This window comes from Zootoca vivipara, chromosome 1 (assembly GCF_965207765.1).
Source record: "Zootoca vivipara chromosome 1, rZooViv2.hap1.1, whole genome shotgun sequence".
Classification (NCBI taxonomy): domain Eukaryota; kingdom Metazoa; phylum Chordata; class Lepidosauria; order Squamata; family Lacertidae; genus Zootoca; species Zootoca vivipara.
Window position 1 is genome coordinate 129050256 of NC_142582.1, and position 22649 is coordinate 129072904.

Here is a 22649-nt window from a genome sequence, read left to right on the forward strand (position 1 = left end):
ACGTAAAAAACACAAAATACTTAATAAAAATAAGAAAACGAACACAGCAATAACACCCCCCCCCCCCGAAAAACCCCCACATTTAAAAGGACATATAATGTTAATCAGTCAAACGCTTGGTCGAAGAGGAACGTTTTCACCTGGCGCCTAAAAATATACAGTGGTGCCTCGCTAGACGAATTTAATTCGTTCCACGGGTCTTTTCTTATAACGAAAAATTCGTCTAGCGAATCCCATAGGAATGCACTGAATTTTTTTTTATTTTTTTTTGCCCATAGGAACGCATTAATTGAATTTCAATGCATTCCTATGGGAAACCATGATTCGCTAGACGAATTTTTCGTAAAACACATTCGTCTAGCGAGGCAACATCCACTAGAAAAAACCTTTCGTTAAGCGTAAATTTCGTTAAGCAGGGCATTTGTTAAGCGAGGCAACACTGTATAATGAAGGCGCCAGGCAAGCCACCCTGGGGAGAGCATTCTCAAAATGGGGAGCCACCACGGAAAAGGCCTGGTTCTTGTGTTGCCACCCCCTGGACCTCTTAGAGAGGAGGCTCATGAAGAAGGGCCTCAGAAGATGGTTTAAGGGTCTGGGTAGGTTCCTATGGTGAGAGGCAGTCCTTGAGGTATTGAGGTCCTGAGCTGTTTAAGGCTTTATAGATCAAAACCAGCACATTGAATTGGGCCCAGAAACTAATCTCTCTCTCTCTCTCTCTCTCTCTCTCTCTCTCTCTCTCTCTCTCTCTCTCTCATTTTCCCTCTGAATAGGGGGCTCTGAGTGGGGACAGACCACTATAATGGAAGCACAGGCCAGTGATTCCCAAACTTTTTTGGGACACTGCTTCTGCCCCTGTTCCATAAACCCCTCCCCAGTGCCTCTTACCCTCCCCTTTTAAAAGAATTCTTATTCAGAATAGTGGTTTGCAGGACTCCCTAAGGAAGGTAATGGCACAATAAAATTCAGAACAGTAGCAATTAATTGCACGTTTATTCAAAATCCAATTGAAACTATTCAGCTTAATTCATTCAGTGAAATGGACGAACTTCGTCCTGCGATACTAGCTTTGCAAAGTCATTTATATCCCTTAGTGCTCCCCACCCCGGTAACCCTACTGCTTACTTTGGGACACACACACACCCCATTCGGTGTAGACTATGGGGACAACAAGGAGGTTGTCTTGGTAACAGCCCATCCCCTCTTTTCATAATATTCGGTGAAGGGACTTTTTCAGGAAGAACTTTCTGACAGTAAGAGCTGTTCGACAGTTGAACGGTCTCCCTTGGGAGGTGGTGGAACTCTCCTTCCTTGGAGGTTTTTAAGGAGAGGTTGAATGGCCATCTCTCAGGGATGCTTTAGCTGAAATTCCTGCATTGCAGGGGGATGGACTTGATGCCTCTTTAGTGTAACTTTCCAACCCTATGATTCTTTGATTCTATGATTTTTTAAAGATATTTTAGATTTTAAAGCAATTTGGGCAAGGCTGCTCCAAAACCAGAGTTGTTTCTGTTATCGGTCTTTTGCAGTGGAGGAATGAATGGCGGTTTTGGGGGCTAATAGGGCGAGTGGAATACTCATCAAAGACTTTGTAAGGTACGCAGTGGGAATGGGGAACCCGTGGCTCCCCTTACGTTGCTGGTGTGTGTTTCTCGGCTGTGCAGGCAGCCTCCAAGATCTTACTACATCTTTGTCACTTGCCTATTTATGATAGCACACTGTCATTTGGGTGAGAAATCGGAAGAGAGACGAACTAATGCCAGTGTACTGAAAGAAGCAAAGATCATCAGGGTCGAAGCAACGATTCTTCAACATCAACTTCGTTGGACTGGGCATGTGGATGCCTGATGATCGTCTTCCAAAGCAACTACTCTATTCTGAACATAAGAATGGAAAGCATAATGTTGGTGGTCAACAAAAGAGCTTTAAAGACTCTCTCAAGGCAAATCTAAAAAAAAGTAGTATAAACACCGACAACTGGGAAACACTGGCCTGCAAGCGCTCCAGTTGGAGAACAGCTTTTCCCAAAGGTGTCATGGACTTTGAAGGCACTCAAACTCAGGGCGAAAGGGAGAAACGTGCTAAGAGGAAGGACCGCTTGGCAAATCCACACCGTGATCATCTCCTACCCGGAAACCAATGTCCCCACTGTGGAAGGACGTGTGGATCCAGAATTGGCCTCCACAGTCACTTACGGACTCACTGCTAAGACCGTGTTCATGGAAGACCATCTTACTTGGCTAGGAGGGATCGCCAAAGAAGAAGAAAAAGAACTTGGGCTAGACTCTGTGAGAAGGAGACTGCTTCTTGGGGAAGAGCCTTGGAGTCATGATAATCCAGCATCCTTTTCTCACAGTGGCCAACCAGTTCCCCACAGGTAGCCTGCAGGGAGGACCCGAGTGCGAGAGCCCTCTCCCATCCTGTGGTTTGCACCGACTGCTGTTCAGCTGCATTACTGCCTCCAAGCAGAGCAGAGGCAGCCACGATAGCTTTAAAGGTAAAGGGGCCCCTGACCATCAGGTCCAGTCGTGTCCGACTCTGGGGTTGCGGCGCTCATCTCGCTCTATAGGCCGAGGGAGCCAGCGTTTGTCCGCAGACAGCTTCCGGGTCATGTGGCCAGCATGACAAAGCTGCTTCTGGCGAACCAGAGCAGCGCACGGAAATGCCGTTTACCTTCCCACCAGAGTGGTCCCTATTTATCTACTTGCACTTTGGTGTGCTTTCAAACTGCTAGGTGGGCAGGAGCTGGGACCGAGCAACGGGAGCTCACCCCGTTGCAGGGATTCGAACCCCCAACCTTCTGATCAGCAAGCCCTAGACTCTGTGGTTTAACCCACAGTGCCACCTGGGTCCCTGCCTCCAAGCAGAGCAGAGGCAGCCACGATAGCTTTAGCCTCCGTGAATTTTTCTAATCTCCTTCGAAAGCATTTGAGCACAAATTCGTTTTCTAAATACACACATTTTTGCTAAGTGGTTTCCCTTAGTAGAATGCACTTTTGTGCAGGCGTCTCCCCACTCGTGCATAATGCGTGGAACCCAAAATAATCAAATAAATTGATTTGAACTGCAGAAAGCTGCGTAAAGGGCTAGAATGGCCCCAGAAAGAGCAGGGAAACTGCAAGAATTGTGCGAAAAGTGTGGGAAAACAGCTCGCCATCGCAGGGGCCTTTGCAACTGCAATTCCAGGAGTCTGGTGCGCCGATCTTTGAGACCTGGGAAGAGTTGGAGTTTGAGAAAGGAGGTTTGGAGGGAATGATTGTGGTGGAGTTCGGCGGATTTTTAAAAGAGTTTTTTTCAAGGGTTTCCAGAGGTTTAGAGGCTGTTTACAAGCTTTTTAGGTGCTGTTCCCCACCATATATTATTTCACATTTATGCATGGTTCCCAGGAACATAACCCCTGGGTTATGTATACATTCATTGGCTGCCGAACTGCACCTCAAAATTCAGAGAAGTGCAGGTTTTAAAATATAAACGGAACCCAATTTCTCTCTCCACCCCAGCATCCTGTTCTTACAGTGGCCAACTAGATGCCCTTGGGAAGCCCACAAGCTGACCTTGGGTGCAACAGCCCCTCTCCTTGCAATTCCCAGCAAAGATCTTCAAGGCCCTCCGAGGTCCTTCGTTCTGCATCACAGCACAAGACGTTATCCCCCTCCGTTGGCTCATCCCATCAGTTTGCTTGTCTGCCTCGTCTAGTTTATACGTGTGTTCATTAAGGGGCAGAGTAAATTGGACAGGGAGAACCATGAAATAAACACTGGAGCCGGAAGCTCAAATCGGTTTAATCAACGGATTAACCCACAAAAGCTTTTGTTCAGTTAATTCGCCGTCGGGAGACGATTTTAATCGGCGAGGGCAAACATTAATTGATGGTGCCGAGAGTTCAAAAGAGGCACGGGTTATTTTGGGAGAGCATTTGGGGCTTTGTTGCACTACGGAAATAGAAATCGTAAAAGGTGGCGTTAAAGAAAGCCTTTCCTTTTAATACTGAGGGGTAGCATTTGCTTCTTAAACAATCCCTTACGGCACACTTCTTTCAATCTTTCCAAAGGGTGCCTTCTCGGTAGTGGCGCCTGCCCTGTGGAATGCCCTCCCATCAGATGTCAAGGAAATAAACAACTATCTGACTTTTAGAAGACATCTGAAGGCAGCCCTGTTTAGGGAAGCTTTTAATGTCTGATGTTTAATCGTTTTTTAAATTATTATTACCATTAATTCTGTTGGGAGCCGCTCAGAGTGGCTGGGGAAACCCGGCCAGATATAAATTTATTATTGTTATTATTATTATTATTATTATTATTATTATTATTAGTGCATATTTGTTCCACTATCATTAATTTTCAGGGAAATATTTCCCACCATGTCCTTATTGGTATCTGAAGAAGTGTGCATGCACACGAAAGCTCATACCAATGACAAACTTAGTTGGTCTCTAAGGTGCTACTGGAAGGAATTTTTTTTATCTTATTGGGTTCGGTGATACTAGATAAAAGGCAGGTGGCTTATTAGCTGTATCTCTTCATTTTGCACAATGGCCCTGATCCATACACTCTCAAGAATACCAACACCCACCCACCCCGTTCTATACAGAGAAGCAACAGGGACCCAGTTCTTGGGAGATCAGGTGAGTGCCTCTGGCCCGCCCCCCCCCCACAATAAGGGTGAAATTGTACTAGCAATGTCTACAATCTGACATTTACCAGTCATTCTTCCAGTTAGTTTTCCTTAAAAATGTGTTCCTGAGGAGTTAAAGAAAGATACAACCCCGGTTGTATGCAAATAAGTTTGCATTACAGTGGAACCTTGGTTCTCGAACGTAATCTGTTCTGGATGTCCGTTGAACTCCTGAAAACCAAGGCACGGCTTCCAATTGGCTGCAGGAGCTTCCTGCACTCGGACGTTCGGCTTCCGAAAAATGTTCCCAAACCAGAACACTTACTTCTGGGTTTTTGGCATTCGGGAGCCAATTTGTTTGACAACTAAGCTGTTCGAGAACCAAGGTACCACTGTGTATATATATTTAGTGGATTAGAATAATAGAATCATAGAGTTGGAAGAGACCCCAAGGGCCATCCAGTCCAACCCCCTTCCAAGCAGGAAACACCATCAAAGCATTCTTGACATATGCCCGTCAGGCCTCTGCTTAAAGACCTCCAAAGAAGGAGACTCCACCACACTCCTTGGTTTTCCCATTGTTGTATCTGTTTCCTCACCAGAGGGCAACATTTATGACACAGGAGAACTGTGGAAGAATCAAAAGGAAAAGCGACCTGATGGTGAGATTTTGCCATAAAAATGGCTCCCATGGACGCAACCCGAGGTTTTCAGAATCACCTGGGGGCTGTTAAATCACTCAGCTCACCGAAACCGTTTCTACCAAAGTTGATGCCCCTTCTGGTTATATTCACTGCGAAGCCAACATGGCGCATGGCCTGCCGACAATGGGGAGCGAGAACGAGATTGAGAGGGAATGGCAGAGGTTATTACCCTTACACCCATGAACCTGTCCTTCAGTACAATCCACGAGAGCAGGAAGACAAAGGCTTTGTTGCAACAGAATAGGGCCGAGACGTCCGTGGCTGTCAGCTTCTTCAAAGCCAGCAAGTAAAGGTAATTGGTCAAAGTCCAGAGAATAGAAAAGGGAGCTGTCCTTTTAAGAAAGAGTTTCAGCGTCAGACCATCCTCGCCAAAGATCCGACTGCATTCCCTGCACACACAAGGAAGAGAAAGCAGGCGTCTTAAAATCCAGGGTGTGGACAAACACAAAAAATAAATGTCAAAGTGTGACCTGAGCACAGCATTTTCCTCGCTTTGCATTTGCTTGATAGACGGGCCTTTGATCAATTCTACCCAGAAAGACTCCTTGCCATTGCAATGGAACCAGCATGGCATAGTGGTTTAGAGTGTTGGATAAAGACTTGAGAGGCCAGGGTTCGAATCCCCACTCAGCCATGAAGCTCTCACTAGATGTCACCTTGAGCCAGCCTCTTCATCATCATCATATCTTATTATTTATACCCCACCCATCTGGCTGGGCTTCCCCAGCCACTCTGGGCTGCTCCCAACAGAATATTACACGATAAAACATCAAACATTAAAAACTTCCCTAAACAGGGCTGCCTTCAGATGTCTTCTAAAAGTCAGATAGTTGTTAATTTCCTTGACATCTGGTGGGAGGATGTTCCACAGGGCAGGCGCCACCACTGAGAAGGCCCTCTGCCTAGTTCCCTGTAACCTCACTTCTCGCAGGGAGGGAACTGCCAGAAGGGCCTTGGAGTTGGACCTCAGCGTCCGGTGGGGGTGGAGATGCTCCTTCAGGTATACTGAGCCTAACCTACCTCACAGGGTCGTTGTGGGGATTAAATGAGGAGGGGGAGAACCATGTCAGTCACTTTGAGCATCCTGGAGAAAACGGTGGGATGGGACTGAAATAAATGACAGGCCTACCTGAATTTTTTGATTGGAGATTGCTTTTCCTGCGCCGTTGCAAGATGCCCGGAGTAATACACTGGGAAAAACATAATGTTCCAGTTTGTGGAAAACCAAGTCATGAAAAACGGGTAATCAAAGTTCTTGTATGTGATTTTCACAATCTGCGTTGTTCCGACCCAGGAGGAGGAGACGGAGAGGATGATCAGAAATCCCCAGACGATCTTGAGGAATGTGGACGTACAGGACTCACACCGGGTCTGGACGTGGCTCTCCTGGCTGCCGTTCTCCCCGTGGCCTTGGGTCCCGTCTTCCCCTGCGGAAAGAGGCAGCGGTGACTGTTAAAGGGATCAAGACCACCTCCGATATCTGAAAGGAGGAACCCCAGGCCACACAGCTGGTATTGGAAATAGGTCATGGAATCAGATGCATTTGTAGATTGAAAGCGAGCAGCACCAGGCCAGAGAATTCTGGGACCTTGGTTCACACTGGTAACCTGGTTCATGCACGAAGCAAAACTATGGTTGTTTAGCCCAAGCACTGTTTGTTTGGACATCTGAACCCAGCCCAGTAGATGAACGATTGTGTGTTTTCTGGCAACAAACCATGACCTGGAGCGATGGTTTGCTGATGGCCTGCAGACTGTGGATCACTTTAGCGATGGTTTGCTGTTATATCTGAGTCTGACAGCCTTGCTATGGAGGGAAAAGCAATCCAAGCTGTCGGCTTCTTTGTGAGATAACTTGAGGTTTATTGAACAAACCATGGTTTAGCATTATGTGTGACTGCCCCCAATATCTGAAGCCTCTAGAGAAGGCTTTTTGTGCTATGGCTGGGCCCAGAATGGTTCCTGGGTGGGGCAAACACTCTCACTGTATGTTTTTCATACGTCTCTGCCTGCGGCAGCTGTTTTCCCCTCTGCTGCTCTGCTTGTAGTGCTGGTTCCAGGCCATGGCTGCCAAGTCTCCCGCTGAAAAATGCAGGATCAGCAGCGGCGCGGCACCGAAAGTGGCTTCTACGCATGTCTGGATGCATGCTGCCCGATTTCTGGTGCCCATAAATGGGTAGCGCGGCACCGGAAGTCACTTCTACGCATGTCCGGACATGCATAGAAGCGACTTCTGGTGCCGTGCTACCCATGTATGGGCACTGGAAATCGGGTGGTGCCAGGACCCAAAATGGAGCCTCCCTGGCAGGTAAGAAATCCGGGGGATTTATGGGATTTTTTCCAATCCAGGCTGCCAGCGGGAAACGGTTTAAAATACGGGGGTTTCCCGCGAAAAACAGGAGACTTGGCAGCTATGTTCCAGGGTTGTTGGGGTTTTTTGTGGGGTGAGGTGCCGGGTCCAGTCAAAATTGCCTCAATGGTCCCCCCCCTCTCTGAGCAAACCCATCTCCCTTGTCCCGGTCGCCGTTTTCTTGCCTTCTCCCTCTGAGCCCAATTCACAGCACCACCCCAAAGCTTACCTTCCAAGTCCCGGACTGCAGAATCCGGGACCGGTAGCCGTGTGACACTGGAAGTTGCGTCGACGTAACTTCCGGTGTCGCTTTGCCCTTCTATGGGCACCAAAATTGGCCACCACCAGCTTCGAAAGTCGCTTCTACGCATGTCAGGAAGTGCGTCGACGCAACTTCCAGTGTCGCTCTGCCCGTCTATGGGCACCAAAAATGGCCGCCGCTGACACCAGAAGTCGCGTCTATGCACTTCCGGACATGCGGAGATGCGACTTTTGAAGCCGGCGGTGGCCATTTTTGGTGCCCATAGAAGGGCAAATCAGAAAGAAAAAAATGGCCGCCGGCAGGAGAAAATAACGGAGAAAAACAGGAGATGAAGTGATACGGGGGACCACCGGGAAAAGGTAAGTGAAAACGGGGGTTTCCCGGGGAAAACGGGGTACTTGGCAGCTATGCCCCAAAGGAGACCTCAAGGCAAGGAGAGAAGACAGTCTTCCCCCAGGCCCCTGTTAGAATACTGGAGTGGAAAGCCCAGTATTCTTGCAATGCGACTGCCCTCCGTGATAGAAAGCAGCGCACATTTTATTAGTTGCAAAACTAATTTATTATGAGACAGATGCAAGCTGCCATCTGTCCTCGGTCAAAAGCGAAAGCAAAGTGAGGAACAAAGAACATCACAGTACAGGAGTCGGGTTGCATCCAGGCTCCTGCGTGGGAAAGAATACAATCACATAAAGTAAACAATAGTCACATGTTAGCATCTGTGCCATGTAGAGGATTTATGCTAACAGCCCCTTCCCCCAGAAGCCTCCAAGGGGTTGACAAAGAGCAATTTGAAATGGAATGCGCCCCCCCCCAGGTCTGTCTGACTGGCCCCCAGATCTTTCCATAGGCCACACCCCTTACCCACCCTGCTTTGTGCTCTCCTTGAGTGTTTTCCCTCTGGCTGGCATATGTTGGTGAACTCTAATGGTGATGTGTCCTCAGGGGCGTAGCAAGGGGGTGCGTTGGGGCGGTCAGCCCCGGGTGCCACCCTGTAGGGGGGTTGACACTCGGCGCCCCCCCTGCGACTCCCAAGCCAAGCCCCGCTGTCCAGTAAAAAGCCTCACTTGGCAGCTGGCTGCTCGGCCAGCGCACTTGCTCGGCCGGCGCACGCTTTGCTTCTTCCTGCTCGAGCGGAGGCGAGGGGCAGGCCAGACAGGGGCGTCTGCTCTTGTATATTATTTACTACAAAGTCGACGATTAAGCTTTTTCACAACGAAACATCTGATTACCGGAACAACGTCTGAGCACTGAACCACTGATATATCATAAGTGGACACTTTATTACTGCGTTTGCAATTGTTCGAGATAAAATCTATTTTGGAAAAAGAAGAAATGAGCACTGAAGCACTGGTATATTACAAGTAAACTCTTTACTGTGTTTGCTATTGTTTAAGATAAAACCTATTTAGGAAAGAAACTACTTTTGCCATTTTTATGGACATTTATTGTTTGTTTACAGAAACAAATGTACCTTGGTTGACAAACGGAATCCGTTCCAGAAGTCCGTTCGACTTCTAAAACATTCGCAAACCAAGGCGCGGCTTCCGATTGGCTGATGGGCCCCGGAAAGAATGCCGACAGCCAGAACAGACGTCCGGGTTCCAAAGAATGTCTGCAAACACTCACTTCTGGGTTTGCGGCATTCAGGAGCCAAAACATTCGAGTCGCAAGGCGTTCGTCAACCAAGGTATGACTGTAGTTGCCTTGGTGATATTATCTTGTGTCAAACAACTAATAAAGCAGAATATTGTGCGTGGACAGCCCAGTATAAACCCACCACTAACATATTATTATCATCGCTTCAGGGACACATTGCCAGACAAAACCACCAGCCTGGAGGGGCCCAAGGTCATATTAAACAGTTTGCCAAAAAAGGATGTCATTTATCTTGCTGCGGTAAAATCACGCAAATTAACGCAATTTGCGTAATTTGTTATGTAAATTATGTTGTCGCTTCGCTATTCCACCGTATTCATTTCAACGCAAAGGTAACGCAGTGCACATGAGTGGAGAGACAGCCAACTACGTATGGTCTGCAGATCAAAAGCAAAAAAAGAAAAAAGAATACCCACTGAGACTCATTTCTGTTCAGGACATGGGTGTCTTTCATGCTTTGCATGGTGCTCCTGGGTTCAATCCCTGGCATCACCTCCACTTGAAAGGGTCTCCAGCAGGAAGAGATGAGAAAGACCCAGCCTTTTGTGGCGTTGAAAATGTGCCAAGGGCACATTTGGAAATCTAAGAAACTGGAAATCTAAGAAACTGTCATGGGCACCACAAAGCACCCATTTCACAGCATGAAAGCTGGCGATACAGTGGTACCTCGGTTTTCAAGCGTCTCGGAAGCTAAACATTTCGGTTTTTGAACGCCAAAAACCCGGAAGTAAATGCTTCTGTTTTCAAACGCGCCTTGAAAGTCAAACGGCTTCCACTGCGTATACTTGGTTGTTGTTTTTTTCAGTTCTCCCTTTGTGCCTCAGTTTTCAAACATTGGAAGTTGAACAGTCTTCCGGAACGGATTACGTTCAAAAACCAAGGTACCACTGTACTCTGAACCTCCTCGCCCTAAACAATAGATGAAACATTGGCACCCCCAACAAACAAACAAAACATAGAAATCAAAGCCCGCTACCCCCCCAAAAAAACACACAGGCAAGCACTCCAAATATCCTCCAAAAAAGCAAATGAAAAGACCCCCCCAAGTCCAACTCTCAATTTTTAACAATCTCAAAAATGGGTCTTTCCTCTGGTTTTCTCTCTTCTTTCTCTTCTCTTCGCCTATGAATGATAGAAAAAGCATCGCTGCTTCGGTGGCAGAACTGAACTGCCTTTCAGAGGCCCCCAGGATCTGATTTAATTCCACCTTTGTCCCTGGGGCTCATATGTCCTACTTGAGAAGTCTTCTGCAATGCAACTTGCTCGCTGCAAACTCGCAACGTGACAAGACACACATCTCATTTTGACCAGCCATCCTTCGTACCCGCCAAAAACAAACTCCCGTCCGCAAGAGGACAAACCTGGGACACTGCACACGAAGCATGAACTCTACCTCTGGGCTACGACCCCACCATATTTGGGGTTAGTTTCTTAACTCAAGGGTAGTAGACCTCAGATCTAGGATTCAAATGCAGCCCTCCAGGCCTCTTGCCCTTGGGACCTCTCCCCAAGCCACACCCCTCGATGATCTCTGCACCCTCCACAAGGGTCTTTGCCTGGCTGGAATTTGCCTTTGAACTGGGCCTGGACGGAGGACAGAGAGCGGAGTGTCTTTCTTCACACAACCTTCCTTCCCTTGCTGTGCCACTCCCAAAATACGTAGGTCCAGTGTAGGTGTCAGTGAGAGCTAGCGATTAGAGTTTCGGGCTAGGACCTGGGGGCCAGGGTTCAAATCCCCACTCGGCCATGAAGCTCACTGGGTGACCTTGAGATTGTCACTACCTTCTCTCAGCCTAACCTACCTGATAGGGGGATTAAATGAGGCCGCCTTGAGCTCCTTCGAGAAAAAGGTGGGATATAAATGCAATTATTATTATTATTATTATTACAGTGGTGCTTCGCTTAACGAATGCCCTGCTTAACAAAATTTCCGCTTAACGAAAGGATTTTTCGAGCGGAGGTTGCCTCGCTAGACGAATTCGTTTTATGAAAAATTCGTCTAGCGAATCGCTGTTTCCCATAGGAATGCATTGAAATTCAATTAATGCGTTCCTATGGGCAAAAAAATTAAAAAAAAATTCAATGCATTCCTATGGGATTCGCTAGGCGAATTTTTCGTTATAAGAAAAGACCCGTGGAACGAATTAAATTCGTCTAGCGAGGCACCACTGTATTATTATTATTATTATTATTATTATTATTATTATTATTATTATTATCATCATCAATAATAAACCATTCATGCCTTGGTGGGGCGGGGAAGGCTTTTAAAAGATTTTGTTTTGGGTACCCAAGGCACAACAGGAAGCCGTGAGGCTCAGGCTACGGGGTGCCTACCTGATCTGTTCTGCCTCTCTCCTCTGCCGTGCCGGCAAAATCCGGAGGGACTCCGACTCTGCAGCTCTAGAATGGGAGCAGCAGAATCTTCAGCGGCAGACAAGGGGGAATGTTGCCTGCGGAGGCCACTCTGCGGGTTGGGGCAGTTGGCTCCCGGCTTGCATCGGACGACAGAGGATCGGCAGGCACCTGGGGAGAAAGAATCATAGAATCATAGAATCATAGAATCATAGAGTTGGAAGAGACCACAAGGGCCATCCAGTCCAACCCCCTGCCAAGCAGGAAACACCATCAAAGCATTCCTGACAGATGGCTGTCAAGCTTCTGCTTAAAGACCTCCAAAGAAGGAGACTCCACCACACTCCTTGGCAGCAAATTCCACTGCCGAACAGCTCTTACTGTCAGGAAGTTCTTCCTAATGTTTAGGTGGAATCTTCTTTCTTGTAGTTTGAATCCGTTGCTCCGTGTCCGCTTCTCTGGAGCAGCAGAAAACAACCTTTCTCCCTCCTTTATATGACATCCTTTTATATATTTGAACATGGTTATCATATCACCCCTTAACCTTCTCTTCTCCAGGCTAAACATACCCAGCTCCCTAAGCCGTTCCTCATAAGGCATCGTTTCCAGGCCTTTGACCATTTTGGTTGCCCTCTTCTGGACACGTTCCAGCTTATCAGTATCCTTCTTGAACTGTGGTGCCCAGAACTGGACACAATACTCCAGGTGAGGTCTGACCAGAGCAGAATACAGTGGTACTATTACTTCCCTTGATCTAGATGCTATACTCCTATTGATGCAGCCCAGAATTGCATTGGCTTTTTTAGCTGCTGCATCACACTGCTGACTCATGTCAAGTTTGTGGTCAACCAAAACTCCTAGATCCTTTTCACATGTACTGCTCTCAAGCCAGGTGTCTCCCATCCTGTATTTGTGCCTTTCATTTTTTTTGCCCAAATGTAGTACTTTACATTTCTCCTTGTTAAAATTCATCTTGTTTGCTTTGGCCCAGTTGTCTAATCTGTTAAGGTCATTCTGAAGTGTGATCCTGTCCTCTGGGGTGTTAGCCACCCCTCCCAACTTGGTGTCATCTGCAAACTTGCTCAGGATTCCCTCAAGCCCATCATCCAAGTCATTGATAAAGATGTTGAACAAGACTGGGCCCAAGACAGAACCCTGTGGCACCCCACTAGTCACTACTCTCCAGGATGAGGAGGAGCCATTGATGAGCACCCTTTGGGTTCGGTCAGTAATCCAGCTACAAATCCACTGAATGGTAGCATTGTCTAGCCCACATTTTACCAGCTTCTTTACAAGAATATCATGGGGCACCTTGTCAAAGGCCTTGCTGAAATCAAGATAGGCTACATCCACAGCGTTCCCTTCATCTACCAGGCTTGTAATTCTGTCAAAAAATGAGATCAGATTAGTCTGACATGACTTATTTTTCAGGAACCCATGCTGACTTTTAGTGATCACAGAGTTTCTTTCTAGGTGCTCACAGACTGTTTGCTTAATGATCTGCTCTAGAATCTTTCCTGGTATTGATGTCAGGCTGACTGGGCGGTAATTGTTTGGGTCCTCTCTTTTCCCCTTTTTGAAAATAGGGACAACATTTGCCCTCCTCCAGTCTGCTGGAACTTCGCCTGTTCTCCAGGAATTTTCAAAGATTATTGCCAGTGGTTCTGAAATCACCTCTGCCAGTTCTTTTAATACTCTTGGATGTAGTTCATCTGGCCCTGGAGACTTGAATACATCTAAACTAGCCAAGTATTCTTGTACTACCTCCTTACTTATTCTGGGCTGTGTTTCCCCTGCTGAATCATCTGCTCCATATTCTTCAGGTCGGGCGTTGTTTTCTTTCTTGGAGAAGACAGAGGCAAAGAAGGCATTGAGGAGTTCTGCCCTTTCTCTGTCCCCTGTTTGCATTTCACCATCTTCTCCTCTGAGTGACCCCACTGTTTCCTTGTTTTTCCTTTTGCTACGGACATACCCATAAAAGCCCTTTTTGTTGCTTTTAACCTCTCTGGCGAGCCTGAGTTCATTCTGTGCTTTAGCTTTTCTGACTTTGTCTCTACACGTGCTGGCTATATGTTTGAATTCCTCTCTGGAGATTTCCCCCCTTTTCCATTTTTTGTACATATCCCTTTTAAATCTTAACTCAGTCAAAAGTTCTTTAGATAGCCAGCCTGGCTTCTTTAGGCACCTTCCATGTTTCCGTCTCATTGGTATTGCCTGAAGTTGTGCTTTTAATATCTCCCTTTTAACAAACTCCCAACCATCATGAACTCCCTTCCCTTTTAGTATTACTGTCCATGGGATTTCACCCAGCGTTTCCCTAAGTTTTCTGAAGTCGGCTTTCTTAAAGTCTAGAATTTGGACCTTAGTATGCTTGGTTGCTCCTTTCCGCTGGATAATAAACTCCAGAAGAGCATGGTCACTCCCACCTAATGATCCTGCCACTTCTACCCCACTAACCAAGTCATCACTATTGGTTAGGACCAGATCTAAAATGGCTGATCCTCTTGTTGCTTCTCCCACTTTCTGGACAATGAAGTTGTCTGCAAGGCCAGTGAGGAATCTGTTCGACCTTATGCTCTTGGCTGAGTTTGACATCCAACAAATATCAGGATAGTTGAAATCCCCCATTACTACTATCTCACTTCCTTTGGAATGCTTGGCCATCTGTTCCAGGAAGGCATCATCTGTGTCCTCAGTTTGGCTTGGGGATCTATAGTAAACTCCCACAATGAGATCACTGTTGTTTTTCTCTCCCTTAATTTTGACCCAGATACTCTCAATTTGGCTTTGAAGTTTTAAATCCTGGATCTCTTCACAGGTATACATATCCCTAACATATAAAGCTACTCCTCCTCCTTTCCTGTTTGGTCTATTTCTCTTAAATAGATTGTATCCCTCTATTACTACATTCCAGTCATGAGACTCATCCCACCAGGTTTCAGTGATGCCTATTATGTCATATTTAGTTTGCTGTACCAAGAGCTCAAGTTCATCTTGTTTATTTCCCATGCTCTGTGCATTAGTATACAGACATTGAAGACCGTTGATCATTCCCCCATGTCTCTTATTTAAGGATATTTTCGTCCCACCACTAGGTCTGCATGCTGCTTGCTCCATTTGGTCCTTGACATTTGGATGATCATCTTCAGCATTTGATAGACTCCTACCTTCAGGACCACTGTCTCCCTCCCCCACATAAGTCAGTTTAAAGCCCTCCTGATGAGGTTTTTGAGTTTTGTGGCAAAAACATTCCTCCCAACTTTTGTGAGGTGCAGTCCATCACTTGCCAGAAGTCCATCTTCAAGAAACTGCAGACCGTGATCTAGGAATCCAAACCGTTCCTGTTTGCACCATTTGCGAAGCCAGTTGTTCACTTCCCCTATTTTTCCCTCTCTCCCTGGGCCATGTCGTTCAACTGGGAGGACAGAAGAGATGACAATTTGTGCATCTAATTGCTTCAACTTCCTGCCCAGAGCCTCATAATCATTTTTGATCTTCTGTAAGCTATGGCTTGCAGTGTCATTGGTTCCCACATGCACCAAAAGGAAGGGGTATTTGTCGGTGGGTTTTATGATTCCTTGCAGCCGTTCTGTTACATCTTTGATCTTGGCCCCAGGTAGACAGCACACCTCTCGAGACATCTTGTCAGGCCCACAGATCACTGCTTCTGTACCCCTCAGTAGGGAATCCCCAATCACCACTACACGCCTCTTCATAGGCTTGGTTGGGATTCTTCTATGTGCTGTCCCTTCCAAGGTTACCTGCATATTTCCAGAGGACTGACTTGGTTGCTCGTCTTCATATTCCTCATCAACTGTGATGAGGGAGAGATCCTCAGGTGGAGTCTGTTCCTCGTCTTCCATGAGCACTTCAAAACGGTTGTGTAATTCTAAGCACTCAGAGCGATCCCTGGGCCTTCTACTTCTATGAGTCACGTTCCTCCATACATCTGGCTGCTGTGTTGGGGAACTGACCTCCTCCTCAGGGAGATCCCCTGTCTCCTCCTTGGTGCAGACAGTGTGCTCTGCTGCATCCAAGAAAAGCTCCAGCTCTTTAATTCTCTGGAGCGTAGATACACGCCCCTGAAGCTGCTGCACCTTCTCTTCCAGAAGGGCAACCTTGTTTTCCAGTAGGGCAACCAACTTGCAATTGTTGCAGGTGTAGCTACCCACATCCTTTGGCAAGAAAACAAACATTGCACAGGAATTGCAGGTGACAATGGTTGTTCCCTCCACCTCCATCTTGAAAACCTTGAGGTCAAGGGGGAAAGAGGAAGAGGCCTAGGTCCCCCCTAACAAACGTATGAGATTTGCTGCCCTAGGTCAAAAAGATGGGTCACCCAGATCCAAGAGGCAGATCCAAGAGGCAGCAGCCCTTCTGCTCCTTCCTCAGTTGCTGCACTCCAAGCTCTGACTAGCTCCGCCCACAGCTAATCACCTGAACTTCCTGACTCACACTTCTAGGTGAAAGGTCACAGCCAGAAACAAACAAGGTCACAGCCAGAAACAAACACCCACACAAGCCTGGACAGTCACCCAAATCCAAGAGGCAGCAGCCCTTCTGCTCCTTCCTCAGTCGCTGCACTCCAAGCTCTGACTAGCTCCGCCCACAGCTAATCACCTGAACTTCCTGACTCACACTTCTAGGTGAAAGGTCACAGCCAGAAACAAACAAGGTCACAGCCAGAAACAAACACCCACACAAGCCTGGACAGTCACCCAAATCCAAGAGGCAGCAGCCCTTCTGCTCCTTCCTCAGTCGCTGCACTCCAAGCTCTGACTGAGGCGTGCATCAGTTTGGCGGATAAGAGGCGTGCATCAGTTTGGCGGATAAGCTCCCCAAAATTGGGGATGTGCGGGAGGCCAAAGGACTTGGCCGGTGCAAGCTGGCCTGTTTGGGCAAATAGGGACCCACTCCACCAACCCTCAGCCAGCCCCTCCAACCTACCTGCCTTCTTACTTACAACCAGCCCAGGGAGCTAGCCAGTCAGCCTCCTCCTCCTCCTCCTCCTCCTCCTCCTCCTCCTCCTCCTCCTCCTCCTCCTCCTCCTCCTCCTCCTCCATCTCAGGGCACATGCACACATTATATTTAAAGCACTGTGATACCACCTTAAACAGCCGTGGCTTCCCCTCAAAGAATTATGGGAAACGTAGATTGTGGCAGGTGCTGAGAGTTGTGGGAATGTAGCCTCTATTGCCCCCGCAGAGCGACAACGGGAAGAGGGGCTGGTTGACAAACCAGCCTGGGAACTGTCGCTCTGGGATGGGGCCCTCAACAAGCTACAGCTCCAAGAATTCTTTGGGGGACGCCATCATGCTTTAAATGTATGCTGCACATGTGTCCTTTGTGTTGCCCTTGTAGAACTCAGCAGGGAGGAAGGCGGGAGCAAAACCGGAATTCGTTGGCTCTAGCCTGTTATTGGCTATGGCCCCAACCCTGCCACTGGCTCTGGCTCCACCTACATTTGGTATCTCTGCCTTCCACTCTACCAGTCCAATTGGTAGCAGCTACTTGGCGAAGAAGAAGAAGAAGAAGAAGAAGAAGAAGAAGAAGAAGAAGAAGAAGAAGAAGAAGAAGAAGAAGAAGAAGAAGAAGAAGAGTTTGGATTTGATATCCCGCTTTATCACTACCCGAAGGAGTCTCAAAGTGGCTAACAATCTCCTTTCCCTTCCTCCCCCACAACAGACACCCTGTGAGGTGAGTGGGGCTGAAAGACTTCAAAGAAGTGTGACTAGCCCAAGGTCACCCAGCAGCTGCATGTGGAGGAGCAGAAACGCGAACCCGGTTCCCCAGATTACAAGTCTACCGCTCTTAAACACTACACCACACTGGTGTAAGAAAACTGTCCACTGAAAACAAACAGCCAACAATTGAAGTGCCAACTGTGTTGCCTCCTGTCTACCTGCAAGACCCATGTGCTTTAGGCTGAGTGGCAGAGCATATCTAGGGGTGCTGGTTGAACCTTTGGCATCACAGATAACAGAAGAAGAAGAAGAAGAAGAGGAGGAGGAGTTTGGATTTGATATCCCGCTTTATCACTACCCGAAGGAGTCTCAAAGCGGCTAACATTCTCCTTTCCCTTCCTCCCCCAGAACAGACACCCTGTGAGGTGAGTGGGGCTGAGAGACTTCAGAGAAGTGTGACTAGCCCAAGGTCACCCAGCAGCTGCATGTGGAGGAGCGGAGACGCGAACCCAGTTCCCCAGATTACAGGTTTGGGAGGTGCCCCAACGGCCATGTTTGTAAAGGGGCAGGCAATGCAATCATAAAGTAGAGAGGTCTTCTCTGCACTTCCAGGAGTCCTTTTCCTCATGGTGGACAACCTTGGCCAGACTTGCTTGAGGACTTCAATATCCAAAGATGTGGTCTCAGCTCCAGAATTATTCTTTGCATGAAACATATTCCACCATGAGCCCCTGAGAAGCAAGAGCTGGGAGCCACCTGTGATGGCCTGGGACTCGGGTTCAGACTCGGAGCCGGAGGAACCGCAACCTGCACCGGATCCTTACCTGGGACATCGGCTGAACTGAGGATGGGACCCGATCCTGAGGAGCCTCAGTCAGCTGAGCCGAATGTGGGGCCTGAGCCTGCCTTGGTTCCAGGTGCAAGAGAGACCTTGTCACCAGCAGCTGGCCCACTGCCGGCTAGAGCTGAGGCGGCTCCTGGGTCCAGTAACCCTCCGGCATCTCCCAAGCTACAGAGGCTCAGGGCTGAGAGGAGGAGAGACCTAAGTACGCGCAGGAGGAGTGCTCGCATTCAGGCAAGGCAGGGTGGTGAGTCATCGGGGGATAGGGACCGGCCATTACCTCGGCAGAGATAAAAGGCGGTCAGACCCCGCCCCAGGCCTGTGCTCCAGTTCCTGACCTGCCTGTGTTCCTGCTTCAGACCTGCCCTGGATTCCTACCAGTGTTCCTGCTCATGACCTTGCCCAGTTTCCTGTCCTGCTCACTGCCTCAGCTTCATTGGACTGACCTCTCGTGAACTCTCTAGACTTCGGACTGGCCCTGGACCTCACCTCTTGGTTTACCCTTGGACCAGCACGCCACCATCCCATGGTGCTTTAGCTAGAAAGCACCTTCTCACAGTCTTCTGGTGATGGCAACTTTGACCCAGGTGGAATTTCCCGTTTCCCCATGCTGGGAAGAATCTCACAGGAGTCTTTGCTGAAGTTGATGTCCAGGGAGTCCTTGCTAGATGCATCTGACAGGTTAGGTGAGGACCTCAGCCTGGAATGATGGCATCATCCACAGAAGTTGCCTCTTCTCATTTTGCCAGATGCATTTTGAGGTTGCAGCAGAGAGGGAGGATGGTAGCTCAGAATCCAACCCAACTACTCCAGTCCCCTTTCTTACTCAGATTGAACATTAGACAACTGGGCCAAAGCAAACAAGATGAATTTTAACAAGGAGAAATGTAAAGTACTACACTTGGGCAAAAAAAATGAAAGGCACAAATACAGGATGGGTGACACCTGGCTTGAGAGCAGTACATGTGAAAAGGATCTAGGAGTCTTGGTAGACCACAAACTTGACATGAGTCAACAGTGTGATGCAGCAGCTAAAAAAGCCAATGCAATTCTGGGCTGCATCAATAGGAGTATAGCATCTAGATCAAGGGAAGTAATAGTACCACTGTATTCTGCTCTGGTCAGACCTCGCCTGGAGTACTGTGTCCAGTTCTGGGCACCACAGTTCAAGAAGGATACTGACAAGCTGGGACGTGTCCAGAGGAGGGCAACCAAAATGGTCAAAGGCCTGGAAACGATGCCTTATGAGGAACGGCTTAGGGAGCTGGGTATGTTTAGCTTGGAGAAGAGAAGGTTAAGGGGTGATATGATAGCCATGTTCAAATATATAATAGGATGTCATATAGAGGAGAGTGAAAGGTTGTTTTCTGCTGCTCCAGAGAAGCAGACACAGAGCAATGGATTCAAACTACAAGAAAGAAGATTCCACCTGAACATTAGGAAGAACTTCCTGACAGTAAGAGCTGTTCGGCAGTGGAATTTGCTACCAAGGAGTGTGGTGGAGGCATATGTCAAGAATGCTTTGATGGTGTTACCTGCTTGGCAGGGGGTTGGACTGGATGGCCCTTGTGGTCTCTTCCAACTCTATGATTCTATGATTTGCAGCATGTAATGCTACAAAAGCATACGAGTTGCAGAAGAAGAAGAAAAGGTTGGTACTGTATATAGCAGAGAGCAATATAAGTTTTCCAAAGTTATAGATGAGTCAGGATCTTGCAGCAAAAGCCAAAGAGTGTTGTGACTAGGGGTGGCAGAAGATTCAGTAGATTCAGTTGTGTCTGTGTGTCTGTGATTTTATCCAATACAGTGGTACCTCGACTTACGAATGCCTCGACTTCCGAAGGTTTCGACTTCCGAAGTCGGCAAACCCAGAAGTATTTTCGCCGTGCGCGTGTGTTCTGCGCCTGTGCATAAGCGGCGCGCGCAGTCTGCGCATGCGCAAAGCACAAAACCGCGCTTTGCTCATGCGCAAAATGGACGCTTCGACTTACGAAGGATTCGACTTCCGAAGAGCGCCGCGGAATGGATCGCCTTCGTAAGTCGAGGTACCACTGTATAAACATACAACGACAAAAAATTCAAAATCCAAATACAGTGGTGCCAAATACAGGTTGCGAACCCAATCTGTTCCGGGGTGCCATTTGCACCCCGAAAAGTCCACAAACCCAAGCGGCGATAGAGCACTTGCGCAGAAGCATGATAGAGTGCTTCTGTGCATGCGCGAAGCACGCCAAACGCTTCTGCGCATGCGCGCGTGGCAGAACCCGGAAGTAAACACTTCCGGGTCTGCTGCGTTCGTATCCTGAAAGAACGCAACCCGCAGCGGACACAACCCGAGGTATGACTGTATCGAGATTACTCTGAATCTCCTGACTTCCCCCATCCCTTCCATGGGTCCTAGTGATAATATTTACAACTGCATATCAATACTATCCAAGTTTTATCCTTCCAAATTATCCATACTTTCCGATAATTCACAGGCGTGGTTAAAATCCTGTTAATGTTTCAACCTGCTCAGTAGATTCAGTTCTCAATGACAGACGATCCTGCCTAATAATTCGCACATTCCAAAACAGAAAGAGAACTGAAACACAGGGCCCACCTCAGATTTCCTAGAACCTCTCTACCCATCAGAGAAAATGTCCCACTAAACACAGCAGGCCTTACTTCTGTACAAAATATTAATATTAATAATAATAATAATAATAATAATAATAATTTGTATACTGTACTGCCCTATACCCGTAGATCTCAGGGTGGTTCACAACCTAAAATCACAACACCAAAACCACAAAATACATAATAAAAATCAGAACAAAGACAAACCAATAATCTGTTTGCACTCACTGCTCCGCTTACTTTCCCACTGGCCCCACCCACCATCTTGTGGATAGAGGTGACACCTTTTTTGTGCCACCAGTTTTTTTCCGGCCATCAACATACTCTACACATGCTCTCCTGGGAGGGTGAAAGACAGGAACAGTTAACCATACAGGGTGCCAACAGGCAGCCTCCTCTGTCCAATCCATAAACTTCTCGTATCTCTGCAAGGAGGTGGCTTTCCAAAGCTTTTTCCTACATTATCAGGTATTATTTATCAGCACTATTAATCATCAGTTCTGTTGCCGCCACTTGGTATTCACGCATCCCTATAACATCCAGCTCCACCCTGATTGGGCAGGAATGCTCCAAATCAAATCTAGGCTTTCTTTTCTTCCCTCCCTTTATAAACGGCCAAACCTAGACTTGGTCTGCGAAGGTTCTTTGCATAATTGAAAGAGACAGCCTGTATTTACCTTGAGAATTGCGCAGGCGGTGAAACGGGCAGCCTCAGAATTCAGCCCACAAAGGACTTGGCAGAAAGGTTAGGCTACCTGGCTGCATGAGTCGCAGCTGATTTATTTATTTTGCTCCTTTCACGACAAAAGGTGTCTTCAATATTTAAAAAATCCAACATCGAAGTTTTTGGCAACCTGTTTTCTTAACCCCCCTGCATTTCTTAACCCCCATGCATTTCAAGGAATGGGGAGCTCCGAACAGCTCTTTACACTCTTAAATTCAGTGACCCTGCTTGATGGGGGAAACTATTCTTCCCAGATGTTTGAGGAGCGACAGCTTATCAATATTTCATCCTACAGCAGCTGCGAAGCTCCGAACTGTCTCCTTTCAGACTGCCACGGCTAAGTGTGCTGCAAGGATGTGCTTTGACCCTCAAGGTGAACTGATGCATTCTGGTAAATGTTCCGAGGGCTTCATTTATTTATTTCTCCCCGAACAGAAGTGCAGCCTGGTCCAGAGCTTCCCGAAGCCGCTCGGCAGTTTGTATAGACAAACGAGGGGACAGCCAAGGGAGAGGAGAGCGGAGATGCGGCAAATGCCTCTGAAACCCAGTTTCTGGGCATCACAGGTGGGCAGAAAGCTGCTGCCTTTATGTCCTGCTTGCGGGCTTGCCGTGGGCATCTGCTTGGCCGCTGCGAGAAGAGGATGCTGGACTTAGATGGGCCATCGCCTGATCCAGCAGGCTCATTTTATGTTCTTATGAGAACGTCTCGGTCTGGTAGCAGGGAAATTGGAAGCTGTTTTGTCTGACGGGATGCGTAAGACGGCAGAATCCCAGCGCCTCTGAGCGTAGCCCTGTTGGCTCACCTCTGGCTGGCATTTCCCCTCAGTCCAGAGAGCCAGTAATA

General features: G+C 47.8%; 1 protein-coding gene across 5 annotated transcripts in view; it reads right to left on the bottom strand.

The window, feature by feature from the left end:
* Positions 1–22649, bottom strand: part of SLC35F4 (solute carrier family 35 member F4) — a 127132-nt gene that overhangs the window by 10976 nt on the left and 93507 nt on the right. For 3 of the 5 annotated variants that reach the window (XM_088674527.1, XM_088674545.1, XM_060270980.2), the window contains exons 2-4: positions 11920–12108; positions 6445–6742; positions 5485–5704 (exon numbers count right to left, since the gene is read on the bottom strand). In XM_088674527.1, coding sequence (XP_088530653.1) covers positions 5485–5704; positions 6445–6742; positions 11920–12108 — 707 coding nt within the window. The remainder of the gene's footprint in view (positions 1–5484; positions 5705–6444; positions 6743–11919; positions 12109–22649) is intronic. The other 2 variants (XM_088674529.1, XM_088674535.1) reach the window with 2 other exon arrangements.